The sequence below is a fragment of the Euleptes europaea genome, chromosome 10 (genome assembly GCF_029931775.1).
Source record: "Euleptes europaea isolate rEulEur1 chromosome 10, rEulEur1.hap1, whole genome shotgun sequence".
Classification (NCBI taxonomy): Eukaryota; Metazoa; Chordata; class Lepidosauria; order Squamata; family Sphaerodactylidae; genus Euleptes; species Euleptes europaea.
The window spans coordinates 59,011,069-59,034,421 of record NC_079321.1 but is presented as its reverse complement, the minus strand read 5'-3'; the positions used below and the strand labels follow the sequence as shown (position 1 = coordinate 59,034,421).

Sequence of the window (23,353 nt, the reverse complement as noted above, 5' to 3'; positions counted from 1 at the left end):
AAAACATATGAATTTAGTGTTTAGACTTGAGTCCCATACCCAAGATATCTCATTATGTATATGCAAATATTCCAAAATGTAGATCCAAAATACTGAACACTTCTGGTCCCAAGCATTCCGGATAAGGGATACTGAGCATACACACACACAAAATTCAGTAAATAAATGATAGGTGAGAAATAAAGAGGCAAGGTAGGGGAATAAGGATACAAGTATGAATATTTGTTTCCAAAGAATTTAAGTTTGAGGCCATTGATTGTCAGCTGGTAACCTTGGGCAAGTTGATCTATTTATCTAGTATTGCCAGACTTCTGTGTTTTGATGTTTGCATCTCTTGATTAAAGCAAGAACCTGACCTTATGCCTTTTATCAGCCTTATGTTTAAAATTCCCTTTGCAAAGAATATAGATTGTGGACATCAGTAGTATTTTAAGAAATTGTTTTACTTAAGGGTGAATGCATGTCACTGCAGCTCAGAAGTTGTAATACATAACTTTAGAAATGCTTTGCGATCTTCTGGTACATTTCCAAACTTGTAGGTACATTTTGCAGGATTACGCATGCTCGTATCCTTATGCAATTAATTAGTGTTAATGATCTTCAGGATTGGAGGAGGTCTTGAAAATGCTTTCAGAGATGTATCTTTGCAACTGTCACTGGAAATAAATTTGCCTACAGTATGCAGAGTTGTGAAGGAAACGCTTTCAGCTTAGCTAAATGATATCTAAGTATCTTTTGCAACTTGCTCTCACATTTGGATAGACTGGTTAAGCATAGCAAAACAACATTCCTGTTTGCAGACTACTTGATCAAGCCTGTTTTCATAAAGCTTTTGTTTGAACATGTGGAATATGACATTGAGTAGGCTCTGCATTTGTCTCTTGTGGACGTGTCCTAATTCTTTGGTCAGAACATATAATCATAACTGTGTACATCAGGCGTTTTGTAATCTTAGAATAACATTATGTCCACAGAGCAGTCGGGTTCTTGAGCTACTGAGAAGTGATCTGTTGTAGTGTAACAATCTGGAGTGGGTTATCGGCAGATATGCTGATAAAAACTACTTTCATGTCCTTTGTGAAAATCCTTGGAGATGCTATAGACATAATCTTGAGACCATAATGTTCTCACAAATATTTCATGGGCTGTTGAATTGGTTCAGTAATTACTGTAAACTGCTGGATGTGTTGTCAACAGCACAGGTTACAGAGATCATCTATTTCTACAGTAGTCTGTCATCTGTCAGTGAAATATTTAGCCAGCCACATTATTGTTCTTACCACCTGAGAAGGATATAACCAAACTTTGCTGACTGTTATTCATCTAACCAGCTTAGGTGTAGCATTTGTAAACCTATGAAAAGATTATAAGAAGCTGTATGAGTGCCCAGCTAGTTTATCGCAGGAAATGCGTAAGAGTTCATGCTGCTGTGATTTGTAAAGAATATTGTAGGTGTGCATGTGGGGGAGGGGAATGAAAGTTTCACAAATTATAGCGGTATTGTATTTTCCCACTCCATTAAGCGAAACATGGTGTGTTCCATCAGTGCAAGGCACTGAAGCGGTCTCTGCCGTTCAGTGAATAAGCTTCTAGAATGAATTCCTCCCTAATATAGGGCTCACAGATAGCTGGGCCCATGGCAGCACATGCTGGTGATTCAAAAGGCTTTTCTGCCAGTGGGACCTCCCTTGTGTTAGTAGAACATGCTTTGCAGTGACTGAACATACCTCTCACAGCCAAGTGTAGATACAACCCAGTATGTTTCATCATACAAGATTGAGTAAGCTTTGAGAGCATTAAAAATTAAGAAGGTGAAGGATAGTTTCTATCTCATGTTCTTTTCTTTATTTCTATATGCTGTTTTTAATCCTGAAAAGTCTATATTGTATATTTCTCAAAATGCCAAGCATAATGTGGGTATAGTTCACATGGAAATCATTGCATAGGAGGAACAGTTACTAATGCAGAAAAATGGTCATATTCAGCATCTATAAATAAGCCAACAGGGGAGTCCAAAGCAGAATTACATGTTTAAATTGAGGCCAGTGGGCTTAGAAGGGTGTAATTCTGTTTAGAATTGCCCTGCAGATTGTCCAAGGGATATGGGCTGATGTGATAAATGCACACACAGCACATCAAAACATCTGGAAACTAAAAGAACCCTTTTTGAACATATATTCTAGATTAACTCAACAATCATTGTTTTACAGATGAACTATAAAGATTTTCCCCCTCTAGGGGACAGCCTTCCTGGATTTGTGTTCATGACACCTTTACTTATGCTTAAATACCATCCGTGCCAGTTGGATATATGGAAGTCAACTAAGATTTGGTGGATTCAATTGAATATTATTTTTGAGTCCACTGATTTTCCTATTGGGGTAAGTGTTCTGAAACCTTGTTAGCAGTTAGATTGTAACTGACAGTGTAAAGGCTTTGTGGTAGATAGGCAACTTTCACCAGTTTTCTTTTAATGCTTTGATAGGGCTGAGCTGAAGTGGATGGTGGTAGTGAGTGGTTTAAAAAAAAGCTTTACATCTTGCAAATGGCATCCACCTGCCTCATTCCCTCCTCCTCCCCTTAAAGAGTGATGTTCAGTAGCATTGGTTCTCTGCCTTCCAGAAGATAAAACAAGCAGCTTCTTTTGAGCCCCAGTAATGTTTCCCTGGAAGTAAGAGTAGCAGCAATCTTATCTCCTGTGTGGTAGCAGCACACCCTAACATCCTCTTTACATCCACAGTTGATGGCTGCATTTGTATTCTTTCAAATTATTGGCCTCTTCTCTTTTCCCCAAAATTGATGGTGCCATATAGCCAGTTGGATTTTGCTACATGTTGCCATACCTGAGAGCAAACAAAGCTATTGCAAATGGAAGATAATGCAACGTAAGGATTCCTTTAGTGCTTTGCATTAGATTCGTTTGATCTCAGAGATGCCAGCATATAGTCAGATCCTATTGACTATGTGGCCCTGACCTGGATAGCCCACGCTCATCAGATCTCAGATGCTAAGCAGGGTTAACCCTGGCAAGTATTTGGATGGGAGACCTTCAAGAAATACCAGGGTCGTGATGCGGAGGCAGGCAATGGCAAACCACCTCTCTTGCCTTGAAAACCCCACCAGGGGTCACCCTAAGTCAGATGTGACTTGATGACAAAAAAAACTGTCTATGTGATAGTGGCCCTGACCTGGACAGCCCAGGCTAGCCTGATCTCGTCAGATCTCAGAAGCTAAGCAGGGTCAGCCCTGGTTAGTATTTGGATGGGAGACCACCAAGGAATATCAGGGTTGCTGTGCAGAGGAAGGCACTGGCAAACCACCTCTGTTAGTCTCTTGCCATGAAAACCCCGTAAGGGGTCGCCATAAGTCGGCTGCGACTTGAGGGCACTTTACACACACACGCACACATGTGATAGTGACTTTTTCAGGAACAAAAGAATGATGTGTGTGTAAGTGTGTTTTAAAATAGTGTCCTTCAGTAGCTGATTGGTGCTGGATGCAAATACAAACACACAAATGTGAAAGATGTAAGCTTTAGGAAAAGAACTGGGGACATTTTGTGCTTTTTCTACCACCCCCTCTCCATAGAAAAGCTGACTTTCAGCTAGTCCTTATTGTAAAATAGCAGTTGTTCAGAAATTTGCTCAATGTGTTCAGAGAATGTTTTGCTTGCTACAGGGTGTTTATATCAGCAAATGGGCCCACGAAGGCCAATTAATTTGTTTACTACTGTTTGGTAGCTCTTTCTGCAGTCAAACACAAATGATTGAAGCTGGGTAGTATTAGCTCCAAGAATTGCACTGCCTCTTTATGTCACTGACATTGGGAATTACATACACCTCAGAATGCCCGATCCATGCAAATTTAGTTAGGCCATAAAGTGGATGAGGTATGGGATCGTAGGAGAGAATACAATATGTTGTCTGCATAACTAGCCTCCTAATGTTTGTATCAAGGGTTTCTTTTCTAGCAGTGTTTCCAACATTCCATTTGTGTTCTACAACTGTTCCTAAACTTCTTGCAAAAGGTGTTGGAGTGTTTTGAATTAAACTTTTAAGATTATGATACTGAAATTAATTAAATACTTTTTCGCAGTTACCCTTGAGACAGGTAAGTGGTGCCTACATTCTGTTTGAAAGCCTTTTAATGTCATATGAGGCATTCTGTACTTTGATATATCTTTTAGTACCGTTTTTTAAAATGTGATACCATATATTTATCTTTTATAGTGTCAACTTAAAGCTGACCAGCTACAGCAAGTAAAAGCAACTTTGTTTCTCACGTTCTTTTCTGTATTGACCATGTTTTATTATTTTGTTTTTATTCAGGTGCCTGTTTTTTTAAACCATCCCACAAAGAGTTAATGCATGTCTCTAGAGGATACCTGACCATTAGCAACTTCATAATACATATTTGGATGTCACCAGCATTTCCCATGTTAACAGTTCTGAGCATGTTTTACTATATATATCTTCGGCGCCGAGCCAGGACAGCTACAAGAGGAGAACTGATGAACAATCGGAGAGCCATTGAATCAAGCAGGCCCTTACCCATCAATGTTGAATTAGTCCAGTATGCCAAAGAAGTTTTGGATTTTAGTTCGCATTATGGTAGTGAAAACAGTATGTCGTACACCATGTGGAATTTGGCTGGAGCTCCTAACGTGTACCCTAGCTCTGGTGATTTTACACAAACTGCTGTATTTAGAACTTATGGAACTTGGTGGGAATTGTGTCCTAGTGCTCGATTACCATTTATGAGAACACCACCTAACTTCCATAGTCAGGACTACGTAGAGCTTGCTTTTGAGGATCCAGTTTATCCTACAGCAATACATGTTCTGGAAACTTACCACCCTGGTTCTGTCGTTAGGATTTTGGCATGTTCTGCAAATCCTTATTCCCAAAATCTGCCTGCTGATGTAAGGTAAAAATTCAGCTAATTTATTTTCCTTTCCTTGATATCTTAAACTATTTTATACAGGTTCAGTTATTCAGATAGTTGCATGATTTTACCAAAATGTAGATATATATTTCCTCTTGGTTTTAAATATTTGGTCTTAATAGTTTCTGCACTTCTATAACATTCTTCAGTCAGACGGTTTCATTCTACTTTGGAATCCTGATTTATAGGTAAAAAAATACAAGTATGATTCAGATGTAATAACAAATTATGGTATGCTGCGGAAGCAGAAGTCTAGTTACTAGGCAGCATGCAAAGGGAGTGGGGAGGGAGCAAGCACATGATCCTTCATACTTATTCATGGAATGGCTAACTGTAGTCAAAATCACGTCTGTGTCTTACCCACTAGGAATGTAAGAATATAAGGCCTGGTGGATCAGACCAATGGTCCATCTAGTCCTGTTTCACATAGTGGCCAAATATTTACTATGGAGGGCCAACAGGGCACAGAGGCCAAGGCCTTCCAATGATGTTGCCTCCTGGCACTGGTATTCAGAGGTTTACTGCCTCTGGATGTGGAGGTTCTCTTTAGTCACCATGGCTAGTAGGCACTGATAGACCTATCCTCCATGAATCTGCCTAATCCCTAATTAAAGCTGTCTATGCCTTCATCCATCACTACATCCCTTGGCAGCCAGGTCCACATTTTGATCAGTCATTGAGTGAAGAAGTGTTTCCTTTTTTTCTTTCCTGAATCTACTGCCCATCAACTTAATTGGATGTGCTTGGGTTCTAATATTTTGGGAGAGGGAGAAAAATTTCTCCTCTCTCTACCCCATATATAATTGTGTGAACCTCTATCATGTGGGTCAGGAAACAATTTTCCTCCAGGCCACATTGGCCAGAGATCCTGGAGGGTTGGTGTTTTGTTTTGTTTTTTGCCATCTTCTGGGTGTGGAGTAGGGGTCACTGGGGGTGTGGGAGGAGGTAGTTGTGAATTTCCTGCATTGTGCAGGGGGTTGGACTAGATGACCCAGGTAGTCCCTTCCAACTCTATGATTCTGTGACCCCCTTAGTCATCTCTTTTCTAAACTGGAAATCACTGACTGTTCAGCCTTTCCTCATAGGAAAGGTGCTCCAGCCTCTTAATCATCCTGGTTTCCATCTTTATAGTTTCCTATATTGACCTTCACTTCACTTGTCACATTGTTGCCCACTCACCCAATTTGTGGAGATCCTCTTGAAGCTGTTCTTGGTTTTCACTGTCCAGAATAATTTTGTATCATCTGCAAACTTGGCCACTGTACTTCTGACTTTTGGTTCCATGTCATTTATGGACAAATTAAATAGCACTTGCCCCAATCCTTGTGGGACCCCACTGCTTACTTTACTCCATTGAGTGAACTGTCCATTTATTCGTACTCTCAGCTTCATGTCACTTAACCAATTTGTAATGCATAAAAAGACTTGTACTCTTATCCCATGAACTCCATAAGGTAGTTCGGAATTTTCCTGCATTGTGCAGGGGGTTGGATTAGATGACCCTGGTGTTCCCTTCCAACTCTTTGATTCCAGGTTAGGAACTTCACTTGAGGCAGGACTTCACTTTGCAGAAGCCATGCTTATTTTCCCTCAGCAGGCTTTGTTCCTCTGTGTGCCTAATAATTCTGACATTGATTACAGTTTCTACTAATTTGCCTGGGTAAGACAGTAGGCTAACTGGCCTGTAATTTCCTGGTTCTGCTCTTGACCCCTTTTTAAAAAATTTGCTACTCTTCAGTATTCTGGTACAGTGGCTTATTTTAGTGACAAGTTACTTATACTGGTTAGTAGATCAACCATCTCACATTTGAATTCTATAAGAACTTTTGGGTATCTAACATCAGGACCTGTAGTATCATTACTTGTTAAATTCCCCAATAGGTCTAAAACTTTATTTCTCATCACCTCAATTTGACTCCGTTCTTTCTAGTAACCTAAATTTTCCCTCCAGGACCACGCAACTACATTTACCAATGTCATTGGTACCAATGTGCACCACAACCGCAGACTCCTCCCCAGAACTAGCTATCAACCTATCTAGACAGCCTGTGATACCCACAACCTTCTCACCCAGTAGGCAAGTCACCATGTGGTCAAAACTCCTGTCATAGACCTTGCTGTCTATATTTTTAATAACTGGATCACTTGCTCCTGAAAGCCCACCTTCCCCCAACCCCAGAGGAGTATTCTTGGTACAAGAACATTGGACATTGGTCTGTCTTGCGAGGAAGAGGTCCTCTCTAAAGGATCATGTCTCTCGTTCTCAGCCTGGTGCCCTTCAACTTCAAGACCCTAAATCTCCATGACAGGAACTGTCACCATAGAAGTGGGACTATTCTAGTAGGTTCTTGAACATCTTGTCCACATATGAGTTTTTGTATTTAGTTCAGCGATCATACAATCAAAAATGTGCTCCCCTAGACTTTCCAGATTAAATGCTTATAAGGTTATGAGGTCAAGGTGCTTTGTTCATCTCTTGCGAATGACATTTGTAACTACCTTCCACAGGTACTAACTGGCTTAGGGATGTGAAGTTTTAGAGCTATGATCTTATTACCAAGAGGAATGGAAGTATATTACTGTGAGGTTACTTGATTGCTTTTCAAAAACCCCATCCTGGCAATCTCTGTGACTTTAAAATATTGGTTGGATGATTTTACAGGGGTAATTGTTAGGCCAATTAGAGGGGTCTCCTTTTATTGGGGGAAATTAGCCAATACATTTGCAAGAGGTTGGCGTTGGGAATATTTCAGACCTATTTATACAGGGATGAGTGCATCAGTGAAAAAGGTTTCCAGTAACAAAGCTTTTTATGAAATTTTAAGGGTTTTATTAAAAATAACCAAATTAGTATACACACTCAAAGCAAAACACACAGATACCAGTACATTCAAGAACTAAGAAAATAAAAGTATTAGGGGGTGGACACAAGGATTAGAGGTTCCCAGGGGAAAAGGTAGTTACCAATCAGAGGGATGATGTTCAGAGAGGCAGCTGCATTGAGCGAGGAAAGACCAGTGTTTCTCGCAAGGAAAGCGATAGAAACTGTACACGCAAGTACAGGGTGCACGTTTTGTTTTTGTTTTTTAAGAATTTTTTTATTGTTTTCTCATTTCATACATCGTAAATCACTGTTTCATTTAAAAATCAACAATGTAAAATAAAATCTAATAAAATTTCTAATTCAAAAAATAAAAAAGAAAGTAACTTCCTACACTCTCTTCTGTCCAAAATTAAATTGTATATACTTTTGCTAACAGTATAAGTCACCAGTAACCAAACATTACTGGTGGACAAAGGCTTGATTGCTTCCTGTTTGGATTAATACTTGGGTAAGAAAGCTGGACAGTGAAGAAAACTGTTAAAAAGAAAATAGATTCCTTTAAATGTGGTGTTGGAGAAGAGTGTTACGGATTCCGTAGACTGCCAAAAAAACAAATCAATGGGTTGTAGATCAAATCAAGCCTGAACTGACCCTAGAAGCTAAAATGACTAAACTGTGCCTATCGTATTTTGGTCACGCCATGAGACGACAAGAGTCACTGGAAAAGACAGTCATGTTAGGAAAAGTGGAGGGCAGCAGGAAAAGAGGAAGACCCAACAAGAGATAGATTGACTCATTAAAGGAAGCCACAGCCTTCAATTTGCAAGATCTGAGCAAGGCTGTCAAAGATAGGAAATTTTGGAGGACTTTCATTCATAGGGTCGCCATGAGTCGGAAGCGACTTGACGGCACTTAACACGCACACACAAGAAAAAAATGGAGTTTGGAACTATGGCTGGGTACTTGAGCCCAAATACCCCTAAGTGTTACTTATAGAAAAAGTAGATGAAGGGAGATGGCTTGGGAGATCTTTCCCAGGAAGTGGCAAGGTGACTCAGATGGGTTCAGTTGACCCTAATTTACAACTATGAAGAGGTTAGCTGGACATCTGGCTATGATATGTGAGTTTTCCGGGCTTATCAACTGCAGGAAAAAATGGCTTTAACAAATGTTGATGAACTCAGGATCCTTCCATTGTCCTTTGGAGTGCAACTGGCATGGGGGGGGGAGCAATTAGACATGCTTGGGCTTGCCCAGTCAGCTTCCAGAGCTATCCCAAAACGGGTGCCAGCAAATTTCCATTTTGGTTCTGGCAGCAAAGTAGAGCTCTGCTATAGTGCCTTCAGTCTAGTCTTGGTCACCTCACCAAGGTGTGTCAAGAGAGCCTAGAGCTGGCAGGTGACTCTAACGAATATGGACACCCTTGCCCATCTCAGAAAGCTTTTTTTTTTTTCAGGAGTAACCCCCCCCCCCATCTTTTTCTGTATTCTGCTTTATGGCAGGATAAATATGGCAGATATTCAGGTTGTAGGCTACATAGTCTTTCTTTCCCCTCTTATGTACCACTGTTTTAAATTCAAGCAGAGGTCTTACGAGTGATTCTATTTCTTAAATAAGGTGGTGAACTGTACAAAGTTTGTGCCTACAACTGAGATTAAATAATGCACGTTTCTGATAGAATGAAAATGAAAAATAAGAGTCTTGACTTCCAGTAAACCAATGTCTCTGCCTTAAACATTATATTTTGAGATAAATTATGTCCACTGTTGATTCTGTGATTGTTTATTGCCCTTTCTTTCTGACTTTGTCAATACATTGATTTTTAAAGTGTGCTGTCCTGTCTAATTATCTCATGTCATTGAAACTTACCTTTTATGCTAGGAGTTTCAGCAGTTCTTGCTGTAGTAATAACTTTTTGCAGTTATGCTCCAGAGAGGGCTTGAAATTTCTTTTTGACCTGTGCAGGTATTTTAATTTTTACTACACAAGTGTGTTGTGTAGTATTGTTTTTCTCCGTATGTGACCACTCTGAAATAAATGTGATGTGGTGAATTTGACTTCAGTCTTAGAGGTTTGGCTGCAGTATAAGATCCCTTTATTGACAACTTTTTGTCTGCTAGCAGTGGAACTCGGGTATCAAGTGTGAACCATTTTGGAGAGTCAAATACTGTATCAGTTAGACTGGTCAATTGACCGTAATAAAGTATAATAATAATAGTAATATTTATCAGTATTAGATGCCTCTATACCATGGAGAGTTTTTGTGCTCTTTTAGCAATTTAGTGCTTCGTATGGAATACTCAACTGTTCACACTGTTTTATTACTATTTTAAGGTAACTTACTATATTTATTACTTTCATATGGTTTTATGCTGCAACTTAGTCATTTACTTGAATTTAGTTTAATATTTTATTGTGGATTTCAGTTATTTTATATGCAATTGAAAGCTGTCTTCAGCTTGGCTGAAAGTGGGCAGATAAATATATTAATAAATATATTGCAAACAGTTTCAGATCTTATAGTGTAGGTCTGGGTCTTTCTGTCTGCTCTTATTATTTAAACATTTCTGGAACATATAACTCTAACCGTGAATAATACTACAATACTACTTTTTAATTAGCTGTGGGTCCTCCCTATATTCTGTGACCAGAATAGCCTTTAATTTGCTGCCTGGGTATGTGCTCCAAAGTAGCTAGCTCTGAGCAACTTTGCTCTTATAAGCCAAGGCTCCATTGTATGGAAGGGACTTTGTATTGAAACTCAGGTGTTCTCACTGGTAGTCATTTGACTGTGGCCACAATGTTCTGCAAAATTAGTTGCTTATTATAAACCATTCCTGTGGATATTCCAGCAACAAGGTTTCATAATTCCATCCTGATCAATCATCTTAATAAGGACATCCCACTATCTTGAAATACTTTTTCTAAATTTTCAAGGTATTGGAAGACATAAAGGTTTTTTGAGGGTTTTTTTCCATGTTTCCAGTGTTACTAAGAGCCAGAGTAGAGATGCCAGAGATTGAACTTGGGGCCTTCTGCATACCAAGCAGATGCTCTACAGGTCAGCCATGGTCCCTTCTCTGAAGAAAAATCTTCTCTATGTGCAAAAAAGGATGCGCACGCCACACAACATCTGAAACACACACACAGGTGTGCTCTCACTTCACTTACAATCACCTGTAATTCTTCATTTGACCCCTTTAATTGGTTCACTTACTTACTGAAATACATCTTCACTGTAAGAGCTCATTTTTATTTTTTTAATCAAACCCTGTATAAATAGAGATATGTTAAAAGGAAATTAACAGTGAAGAGTCAGTGAATAATGTTAATACATTATCTAACCCTTCTCTGTCAGGTTTTCATTAATTTTTGGTGGAGTATAAATTATTTTTAATTGTTTTATCAGCTCCATTTGTATGTACTTCATACTTTTTTAACAAAAGGGAATTTAAGTAGTATTAGTAATTCTCTTTGTACTAACATTGGTATTATATGTACAATTTTCTTTTTTAGGTGGGAAGTCCTTTGGTCAGAGGCACCTACCAAGGTGAATTCACCTCAGGCACGGCAGTTTACACCTTGTATCAAACAGATCAACTTTCGTACAAACCTGATTCGCCTGGAACTGAATAGTTCCCTTCTGGAGTATTACACTGAATTGGATGCAGTAGTACTACATGGTGTGAGAGAGAGGCCTGTGCTTTCACTTAATACTTCAATGATTGCTATGGATGATCTTGATGATGAAGATGGAGAGAGAGATGATGGCTTGGATTGTCTGAATAAGCAGTTTAGTGCTACTGCCTTCAGGGAATCAACAACTAATGGATATTTCGATAAATTACCTTATGAGGTAAAGGAATGGGGATTCCTATTAAATGGAATTGACATAACTAGTTAGGATGCAAAGATTCAGCACAGGTTCTCATATGTCACTTCACGCTTGGCTCTTTGAAACCTGCTTTTTTGCTAGGTGTTAAGAAACCCCATTATCTTGATATGTTTTAGTCAGCCAAGGGTTCTTTTCACTTCCCTAATAGGTAGTAAACAGATAAAAGTTGTATTTCATCAAGATACTAAAAAAGCCTGTTATTCATGGGTAAAATTATGGGAATAGTGCATTTCCCTTGATGACCTCCAGGACATATTTTTTTATTCATAAGGTTTGTCATTTGCCCTTTATGGTTACACAATGACTTTTAAAATGAATGTGCCTTGTTAAGTCATATTGATTATAGTTACGTTTTTGGAATTTCACTGTGTTATTTTAACCATCTATTAATCAAATTATTCAAAATAGATATGTGTGTGTGTGTGTGTATTCCTTCTAACACACAAATTTATCCTTTTGAATCCTTTCCATCTGTTAAGATGGTAACGCTGCTGTCATTATGAGAACTCTTACTCTTTTTCTGAAAAAATTCAAAAATCCCTCCAAGACTCTTTTTTATGTTAACTGACTGTTGTAGAAGCAGAAACATCAGAAATAGACAACAGCTGCCATATTTTTTCCTAGTAATGCATAACTACAGTGGTTTGAAAGAGACTCTGTGTGTTATAAGATTAGTTTTCAAAAGCTGATATTCAGTGGCTTTCTTGGAGTCATCCTGAATACATCATGTCTCCTCACATATTCATTATGGTATCAGATTGTGCTTTATGCTACGATACACACACATACATAAAAACATCTTTTGACAGACACCAGACTCTACATTGGTAATGATTAATGGCTATTAGCCTGTAGGCTTGGATTCTGCTAGCTTTGTTTAATCAAAAGCAAAAAAAAGTACTTCAGTTACATCTTAATGTCATAATCCTAGTGACATTTCATTATACCCTTTTCATTTCAGGTATTAAGTGTAATTTTAGTCTAAAGTGGGATTAACTATTCTGGTGGAGATACAGACATATTAAGAGATTTTATCTCTGATGTAGAGTTAGTGGTGTGAAGATTATTGGATATATTTAAAAGAAACTTGTTAGAAGGGACATTATCAAGATTTTCACAGACTTTCTCACCAAACTATAATAGAGAAAATTCCCCAGTCCCAGACCTGGGGCCCTGGAATAAATCCCCTTCTGGTAGTTTGACCGAGGCTGGGTTTAGACTCTTACACATGCAGTAGAACACACCAGTAAAAGCCACAGACTTTATTAAAAGGATTATAGAAATGATTCAGGCTTAAATATAAGGCAAGTAAGTAGGTGCATTAAAACCTCTTCGTATATGCTTACATGCATGAAGGCAGGCAAGTCAGCATAAGTGAAAGCATCAGGTGGGAGATGCTGCAAGATGGTTTCAGGCCCACTGCTGTTCCCAATGGAATCAAGGGTCATGCATTACTACTCCCCCCTTCAGAGGGTCATATACTACTTTATAGGAAACTGGACCACTGACCCCCTGACAAGTGTAAGCCAAAAAAGTTCCCAAGATGGTTCTAGAAGATGAGCAAGTCCTCCCCCATCTAACCTATCTGATGTCAGTTCAAGTCAAATCACTTTGAAATGCAGAGCTTTTCATCTGGGCTTGGGAAATGTTTGATATGGGACCCCCCCCCCCCTTCTGTGTCACTCTTCACACTTAGGTAAGATCAGGAAGCAGGATATTGCTCGAAATTTATGACCTGGCCAAATGCTGGTTTTTAAACTGTAAGATTGATTTATACAAGAGTTACCATCTCTTTACACTTATAATTTGCTCTTTTGAGCCACTGCAAAAGCAGAGGGAGGCTTGGTTCAGTGGTGAAGCATCTGCTTTGCATGCAGAAGGCCCAGGGTTCAAACCCAGACATCTCCGATTAATGGTTTCAGTAGCAGGTGATGTGAATGACTTGTACCTAAGAACCCGGAGAGCCACTGCCAGTCAGAGTAGAGTAGACAATATTGACCTTGATAAAACAGTGATCTAGTTCAATATAAAACAGGCTCATGGGTTCAGAAGCTCATAGTATTAGGATTTAAAGTATTTAAAGTCCTGAAGCATTGCAAGAGAGACAATGCACATTTTTGCCTCAGTGCTGTAACCTGACCCCAGTCCCAAGACCAGTGTGGGAGTTCAGTATTCATTTCACAATGCAAAATAAGACAGTCTGCATGCCTGCAACTCTAGGACTGCTGTTTGGCTAGCATTGGCTAGTATTGCAGCAAATGGTTCAGCGTGAATTCTTATCTCAGTTAGATATTAATGACACACTTGGGCTTTTTCCTGACAATATGTGCTATTGTGATGTTGAGCTGTTGTACGTGGACCTTGACGTATGGTTAGGAGGCAACATACTGAACAGTGAAAGTTGGTTGGCTTGTTTTTGAACAATTGGTAGGGGAGTTTATAAACATCCTACAGGGCTCTTAAAACAACAAAATGTATTATCCCAATTTTCCAACCATATTGGCTCCCAAAGTGGTTTACAATTAAAATCCTTTTCAGTATACAATGCAAACCATAGAAACAAGTGTTCTACTGAAACAACTTGCAGAGCTTTGTCAAGATGATGGAATAATATTTTTGTTTTATTTATTTATTTATTTAACAACATTTCTCCCCTGCCTTTCTGCCCTTACAAGGGCTAACAAATTTAAAACATGCATAATAAAATCACATTTTAAAAACAACCCCCCAACCTCCAACACCTTGTTAGAACAATTAAACCTGAGCTAAAATACATACAAAAACATAAAAAACAACAACACTTAAAACAATGGGCAGGAAGGAGGGATCACTGTGAGAAGATGGCAATGGAAGGGGTCAAATGATTCTCCCTGGGGTTAGAGTTCCAGAGTTTTGGTTCCCCCTTATGAGAAGGTTTGCCTGGTTTGCCACCTACCTAATCTCAGAAGGCAGGGACACCCGAAGCAGGGCTTCCAAAGATGACTGTGGTGGTTGGGTAGCCTCATAACAGAGTAGGTAGTCCTTCAGGCATGTTGTTCCCAAAGTTATTTTCTAAATGATACTGTGCTTTTATAAACTACTTTTGTATGCATTCAGTATTTACAGTGGGTACAATAAAGCCACGAAACTGAGCATTTATACTCCTCATTAACTTTAGTGGGATGAGTTAAGCTTGTCTTTAATTACATGTGCCTAACTTTCCCATTGGGATTTAAGTACTTGTAATGTCAATAAAGTCATGACCAATATGAATTACAATATTAAAATATAGTATGTATGAAGTGCCATCAAGTCGCAGCCGACTTATGGCGACCCCTTTTTGGGGTTTTCATGGCAAGAGACTTAACAGAGGTGGTTTGCCAGTTCCTTCCTCTGCATAGCAACCCTGGTATTCCTTGGTGGTCTCCCATCCAAATACTAACCAGGGCTGACCCTGCTTAGCTTCTGAGATCTGACGAGATCAGGCTAGCCTGGGCCATCCAGGTCAGGGCCAATATTAAAATAGTGCATTTGTAAATGTATGAGTTTGGAGGGCTGTATGTGTGCCAAAAATGAAAATATATTTTAATTGAAAACAACTTTAGAAAACAAGAGTTGTAAAATAAATTAAATTTCATCTTCTGTCTTCGGTGCAGCCCCACATGTGGGACTGCGCCTGCGCGCAGGCCTGCCGCCGGAAAAAATTCAATAGCCTTAGTCCTCCACCGGGGATGCCCCTCCCTCACAGGCGGGGCCGGCCTTCGCGCCGTGCAGCCCGCATGCTACTGGGCGGGGCATCCCCTTCCCTCCTCAGTTCCTTTTTTGCCGCCGCCTGGATTGGAGCTCCTTGCCTTACCTCTACCGAGTTCGTAAGTTCTGTGGGCCGCGCCCGGCCCTCCTTCTCTTTCCTACAAAAAAAAAAAAAAAAAAAAAAGATAAGAAGAAAGAAACTTAAAAATAAAATAAGTAACTAAAGGACGTTAACAAATAAGCTGAATGCGTGATGGCCTCTAAGGCCCCCTTTAAGATCTGTAAGAAGTGCCCGGCCAAGATACCGCACTCAGATCAACATGAACTCTGCTTAACTTGCCTAGGCGAAGGTCACAACGTGTCTAAATGCTCCATATGCCAAGGCTTCTCTACCCGGTCTCGCAATGCTCGCGCGCACCGGCTGAGCGCCGAATTGTGGAAAAAGGCTCTCTCGGCTCCCTCCCCTTCGACGGGTTCTAGGACCCCGGGAGACACGCAGTCGACTAGATCGGTACCGACCCCTGGTACCAGTTCGACACCGAGACCCTCGGATCCGACCTCCTCGGATCCGTCCCGGAGCCATAAGAAGCACAAACGCAAGACGAAACATCTTGACAAGCCGTCTAGCTCCGGCCATCCAGTGTATAAGAGGCCTGCGGAGACACCAAGACCCCTGGCACCGGACGTCTCCATCCCGGTACCGCCCTCGGTACCACCATCGGCACCGCCCTCGGTACCACCATCGGCACCGCCCTCGGTACCACCTTCGGTACCGAGGACGCCCTCGCCTCACCTGGACTCGCCGTTCCACTCCTTCTCTGAAGCAGACTTGGATCCCCTCGAGGACCCTCTCTTGATTACGGATCCGGACCCGCTAGACCCAGCCTCTATGGTACCGACCCCCTCGGTACCACAACAAATTTTCCAACCAGCTCCCTCCACCTCTGGGCCCACAATCTCCCCAGAGTTGGTCAAGGACTGGATCGAATTCTGCCGCTTCAGACGGCTTTCCATCAGAGGCGAACCGGTGGTCCTTCATACACCTCAATTACCCTCTCCATTTACCCCTCTGACTCAGCGCACTCCTAGACCGGAATCCGAACTGGAGGAAACAGAGTCAAGGGATGAAAGCTCTGAGGATGTATCAGAACCCTCACCAGATGAACTGGTAGGGGACACAGAGGCTATTTCACCATCTGAAGATCTCAGGCTCCGGACGGAGCAAATGATAAGGATGGCTGAAGCATTGGACATTAATATCTCCACAACGGACAATAGGCCTAAGGACAAGATCCTTAGTCGTCTCTACCCCGATACACCGGGCATTGCTGCCTTCCCCATACTGGAGGGCCTCTCAGAGATAGCCACATCTCTCTGGAAGAAACCTGCTTCCTTACCAGCCTCTTCCAAGAAGGTGGAAAACCTGTATAGGACAAAATCTGAGTCGGCTGAATTCCTCACAATCCACCCTCCGCCCTCCTCCATAGTGACCACGGAGATGCAATCTCGGCAGCGCCAGGGACCACATTCAACCCCTGCCGACAAAGAGAGTAAACGACTCGATCAGCTGGGCAGACGGACATACACCTCCTCTGCCCTGAGTTTCCGTATATCCAACTATCAAACCATCATGGGGGGGTATCAGCTTTTTTTGTGGGAGAAGGCTGCCCCCCATATTGACCTGCTTCCAGAGGAGTCTAAGAATGCCATGCGTCTTATCCAAGCAGAGGCCACTCGCTTATCGAGACAGCAGATCAACGCAGGCAAACATGCTGCAGATAGTGCAGCTAGAACGATGGCCTCAGCAATCACCCTACGTCGCCACTCTTGGCTTCGCTCTACTGCCCTTCCGTTGGACACGAGATCACTTATCGAGGATCTCCCATTTGAAGGCGATACCCTGTTTGCTTCATCTACCACAGAATTTCTCACGAATCTCAAGAAGGACCGCCAGACCGCCCGTTCTCTAGGGGTAGCTCCTCCTTTTCACCAACAACAGAGGGACAAACCTCAATACCGTCAACAATCTTTCGGCCCATCCTTCAACAGATACCAGAGATTTCAAAGATTTCACCCGTATCCTCCACAGGATAAATTCCAACATCAACAACCTAGACCAAAACACGGTTTCAAGCAACGCTCTCACCCTAACCCCCAGAACAAGGATCAGAGACAATCCTCACAAAAGTTCTGACTATTTCCGCAACCCTCAGAGGAGGGACTACCGTTCATGAATAGGTTGGCTAAGTTTTCTGAGGCCTGGCAAGCTATCTGTGCTGATACCTGGGTTCTCAGGGTTATTTCCCAGGGTTACCACCTGGAGTTTAAATCCATCCCTACTTGTTTCTCTGCCAGTTCTGCGGCAGACAACCCACTCCCAGAATTTGCACCCCAACTAGGTGAACTTCTCCTGAAGGGTGCTGTTGAAAAAGTTAACCTCCCATGTTTGGGATTCTTTTCTCGTATCTTTATGGTTGATAAGAAGGATGGGGGCTCTAGACCCATTATTGATCTTAGATTTTTGAATAAATATTTACGAGTTTCCAAGTTCAGAATGGTTTCCCTACCCTCTGTGATGGAACTTATTTCACCTCATACATGGTTCGCAGTTTTGGACCTGAAGGACGCTTACTTCCATATTTCCATCCACCCTGAACATCGACACTTCTTAATGTTTCGTTATGGGTCTGAATTTTTTCAATATTCTGTCCTCCCTTTCGGCCTTGCCACGGCCCCCAGAGTATTTACGAAATGCATGGCGGTAGTTATGTCCTTCCTCAGAGACCAGGGATGCACGGTTTATCCCTACCTTGACGATTGGCTGCTCACGGCTTCTAGCCCTGAGTCTCTCTCCGTCAATTTGCAGCTGGTTCTCTCTACCTGTTCAAAGTTGGGACTGATGGTCAACTTGAAAAAGTCTAAATTAAGCCCTTCTCCCAGAGCTCAGTTTATTGGTGCCGTGTTAGATTCCACAGCAGGTCGGGCATTCCTCCCCACTGAGAGGGTGTCCTCCATTAAGAGGCTAGTCCATCTTTTTATGAGATATAGACACCAACCAGTAGTCTCTATACAGAGATTACTAGGCCTAATGGCATCGACCACTGCAGTGACCCCTCTAGCCAGGCTTAAGATGAGGGAACTGCAAAATTGGTTCATTAGGTCCTACGACTGCTCTCGCCACTCCAAGTGGCATAGACTGTCTATCCCTAGGCCTATTCTGCGATCACTACAATGGTGGCTCTCTGAGCCTAATCTTCTTAAAGGGATCCCTCTGGGGTTTTGGACTCCAAGTTTTACAGTCACCACAGACGCCTCTATGGAAGGTTGGGGTGGTCATTGCGGGAGTCACTATGTTCAGGATAGATGGTCTCCTAGTGAGTTGTCTATGCACATTAATTTTCTAGAACTGAGAGCTGTGCGTTATGTTCTTACCTCATTCTCAGATATCCTCCAGAACTCGAGAACACTTTTACAATCGGACAACTCCTGCACAGTGTTTTATGTAAACAAACAGGGGGGCACAGGTTCCATTCCTCTCTCCAGGGAAGCCCAGAGGATCTGGGCAATAGCTGGGAGACACAACATAGACCTACGTGCCATGCATATAGCGGGGATCCACAACACCTGGGCGGATTCCTTGAGCAGGGTTTTTACCACAAACCACGAATGGGAACTACAGGATCAGTTTATCCTCCCCATTTTCCAAGAATGGGGCACTCCTCAGATAGACCTGTTTGCGACCAGGGGCAACAAGAAAGCGGTAGAATTCTGCTCTCTAGCGGGGAGCGACCCATTGTCCCTGGGAGACGCGTTCCAGCTCACTTGGTCGAACCGCCTGTTTTACGCCTTCCCCCCTTTTCCCCTGCTTGCCAGAGTTCTGGGGAAAATAGCTGCAGACAACACCGACTGCATTCTCATAGCACCCCGATGGCCGAGACAGATATGGTTCACCCTTCTTACACACCTGGCGGGGGGGAATTACAAGCCACTTCCAGACCACCCGAACCTACTTCGCTGGGGGGAACTGACCCATCACGATGTACAGAGACTACACCTCATGGCGTGGAGAATCCTTCCCTCTCATTAGTGGGTTGTTCACAGCCGGTTCAGGAGGTCCTTTTGCAAGCTAGAAGGCCCTCGACTCGTTATTCGTATGACAGGAAGTGGGATAGATTTTTAGCCTGGGCGGATCAGGAAAGTTTTTCTCCCTTTACCTGCCCTGTTCCTAAGATCTTGGATTATTTGTTGGAATTAACCAAGAGGGGACTGGCAGTCTCATCCATAAGGGTACATTTGGCTGCGATTTCAGCCTTCCACGATAAGGTGGAGGGTTATACAGTTTTCTCCCATCCCCTTGCAAAACGCTTTCTGAAGGGTCTTAATAATTTATTTCCTCCTACTCCTACACTAACGCCCCAATGGTCACTCTCCCTGGTCCTAGCCAAACTGATGCTAGCACCCTTTGAGCCTCTAGCTCAGGTACACCTGTCGTTTTTGTCGGCTAAAATAGCCTTCCTGGTGGCTGTGACATCAACTAGGAGAGTAGGGGAGCTGGCAGCCCTTCGTATTGATAGCCCCTTTCTCAGGGTTTATAATGAAAGGGTGGTCCTCCACCCTAGTTTTAGATTTAAACCCAAGGTGATCTCTTCCTTTCACCTAGCTCAAGATTTAGTTCTACCTGTTTTTTTCCCCAATCCTTCCTCTCAAGCAGAGAGGACGCTACATACTCTTGATGTAAAAAGGGCTCTCCTTTATTACATTGACCGTACCAAACAGTTTAGAAGGTCCAAGTCCCTGTTTGTATGCTATCAGGGTCCCAAGAAAGGTAAAGCCGCCTCAGCCCAATCTATAGCGAGGTGGGTGGTCACGGCGGTTAGAATAGCCTATAAACAGGCGAAGGTGACATGCCCCTTGGGCATTAGGGCGCATTCCACCAGGGCGCAGGGTTCTTCTGCTGCTCTCCATAGAAAAGTTCCTGTGGGCGACATCTGCAGAGCGGCGACGTGGTCTTCGGAAGACACCTTTGTGAAGCACTACGCTCTGGACCTGCAGGCCAGGAAGGATGCAGCAGTGGGTAGAGCAGTTCTGCAGACCCTTTTTTCCTGAGTCGACCCCACCACCTACTGGGTAAGCTTGCTAATATCCCACATGTGGGGCTGCACCGAAGACAGAAGATGAAAACAGAGTTGCACTTACCTGTAACTGCTGTTCATTGATGTCTTCGGTGCAGACACACATCCCTCCCTTCCGACCCCGCTGTCGACCTAAAAAAAAAAAAGAAAAGAAAAGAAGAGAAACAGATTATTAAATGAAGGGATTAAGTTATAGCTGGTTCGTGTATTCCAGTCTTGGTCGGCGGCGGAGAAGGAACTGAGGAGGGAAGGGGATGCCCCGCCCAGTAGCATGCGGGCTGCACGGCGCGAAGGCCGGCCCCGCCTGTGAGGGAGGGGCATCCCCGGTGGAGGACTAAGGCTATTGAATTTTTTCCGGCGGCAGGCCTGCGCGCAGGCGCAGTCCCACATGTGTGTCTGCACCGAAGACATCAATGAACAGCAGTTACAGGTAAGTGCAACTCTGTTTTCTTTTTACTGAAAGATCAAAAAAGAGTCTTTAGCCCCCCCCCAAATGTGCAAGACAAAAAGGTAAACAAGAATGACTAGGAATGTAAAAAAAAATTTCCCTTACAGTTTTCCAAAGTATAGTCAATTTTTAAAAAATCAGTGATGGAAAATGGTTGAGGTCAATGATCTGATCAAATGTGACTTAACTGGAGTTAAGGTTTTCACTGATAGGTAACAGTTGGTGTGATCTGCTTTTCTGTGTTTTTCAATGTAGCTCATCCAGTTGATTTTGAGTCACCTTACAGTTCCAGATTTGTGTAGTCTATCTCAGACGTGTAAGCTACTCTATCAGCACTGCTGTGATCCTCTACAGTACATTCACCTCAGCCTGCAACCTTATTGGGCAAAGATAAATGACACAGCTCTGAAATGCCTACAGCCTCGCTGTGTCCTTGTCCAGTGGCTGAATTTATCGTGGACTGGGAACAGAGGAACAATTTCTGTTTCTGCATTTAGCAGGTCAGTGCAGTGATGTATTATACTAAATATCTCAGAAACTTTCAGTAAGGGGTAGAATAGTTCTTTTTTTACTAACATGGCTCTAATCCAGTAGCAGTAATTCAAAATCAGAAACAGATTCCACATATGGATTTGAGTTGAGTTGATGGAATGGGATTAAGCAAACTCTTCATCTGTAGCCCCAGTATATGGCTGGAGGGCATGTGATATATCAACCATGGTAAAGCTAAGAATGTATAGATCTGGTCAGTACCTGGATGAGAGATTTCCTGGCCTCCCTGTGTAATGCTGCCTTGAGTCCTATGAGGGCAAAAGTGGGTTATAAATTTAGCAGCTACCTTTTGCATGTATTCCTTGCTGGAGAAGCAGTGTTTATCACTTCTTGGTGCGGGAAGGCTCAGACTTTGTTTCTCTGCTCCATTCTGGCTGCCCAGTAGCTGACTGAACTTGAAAGCTCCTGTCATATTTACACCTGGTAAAGGGCTTAGCAGGCCCATAGGTTTCTTTTTCTGATGTGTTTATGGTTCCTTTTCAGGGCAGTTACATCTTCTTTTGAGAAATTGAGTAGAAACTTTTAACAGGTCCTACACTAATGGTCACTAATTTGCAAGGAAAACTGCTTCAGGCATAAAAGCACTAGTTAAACTTTAGAGAACATCTAAATTTGTTAGGCAATGGGAATCCAAAGTCTTCTCTTATGTCATTAAGTCATTAACATACCAAACCAATGTGAGAAAATAGGTTAAATGCCAGGGTTTAATGCTTGGTGTAGAAAATCATAATGACAAAGCATCTGTTTTAACTCATTGTTGGTATCCAGTGAGAAGTGTGAGGTTGAGAGTGTCAGCTGAGGTGCAGAAACTAGCTTCCCCAACATGATCTTTTGATCGGCAGCCTAGGCAATGGCAACAGAACTCGGTTTTCAATTCTTTAACCAGTCAAGCTAAACTGGGGTTTTCCTATTGTTTTATATGTGCGTTTCTTCATACGTTTTGTTTGTATATATATTTCAGTGTGTCATTTATGCAAAATCTTCGTTTTTCAGACAATGGCTTAGTTCTAATTTGTTAATCAGTTAATTATATGACTGTGTGACCATCAGCTGATGCATGAAAGCACTTTGTCATCTGAAGAATAAAAGTAAGCTGTCACTGAATTGAGAAGTCAGAATATTGAAGACATAATGATTCTGTGCCTTACCATGGTTAAGGAAATATGTTTGCCTCTAACTATACATTTAGTCATAGCTCAGTTTACAGATTTACAAATCTGTCAAAGACTAACAGCAATCCTGAAGGGGGGCTGAAAGGGGTGTGGAGGCAACATCACTCCTGTGCCAGCGTTAGTGCCACTTGCACTGGCTACATTGGCACAAATGCCAGTGCAAGGCCACACGCCATGCCATGCATGGGCACCGGCACAGCCGCCACAACAGTGTTCCCTGGCACCAGGACTCACATCAGCGCCAAAGGGGATGTTTCCAGGGTCGGGGCTGACTTTAGTCATCTCCCTGAGGCCTTTCGCCCTGGGAACACCCCCTTTTTCCAGCACAAACTTGCACCTGCAAAAAGGGAGGCATAGCCCAGTGAAACTCAGTGGAGCAGTTTCATGGGGGTTTGGCCAAAATACATTTTTGACTTGCTGCACCGAGGCAGCAAGCCACCCAGGAGGTGGCACGGCTGCACTGTTCCCAGGCCTGCCCCAACTACACCCCTTTAGGATTTCTCTCTTAGTGCTGCTCTAAATTTTTTATGCTTAGTTGGGAGCAGGAGTTCTGGAACTCATTCTGGAAATACTTGAGCATATCAGTTTGATTTACCACTAAAGTAAAATGTTTCTTGCTTTTCTTAATCTAATCTCTTAAAATTAGAAAAGCTTGTA

General features: G+C 42.3%; 1 protein-coding gene across 1 annotated transcript in view; it reads left to right on the top strand.

Moving 5' to 3' along the window:
- Positions 1-23,353, top strand: part of FBXL4 (F-box and leucine rich repeat protein 4) — a 45,419-nt gene that overhangs the window by 715 nt on the left and 21,351 nt on the right. The window contains exons 2-4 of the mRNA XM_056856369.1: positions 4,329-4,926; positions 11,285-11,624; positions 21,228-21,472. Of these exons, the coding sequence (XP_056712347.1) occupies positions 4,364-4,926; positions 11,285-11,624; positions 21,228-21,472 (1,148 nt within the window). The 5' untranslated portion in view covers positions 4,329-4,363. The remainder of the gene's footprint in view (positions 1-4,328; positions 4,927-11,284; positions 11,625-21,227; positions 21,473-23,353) is intronic.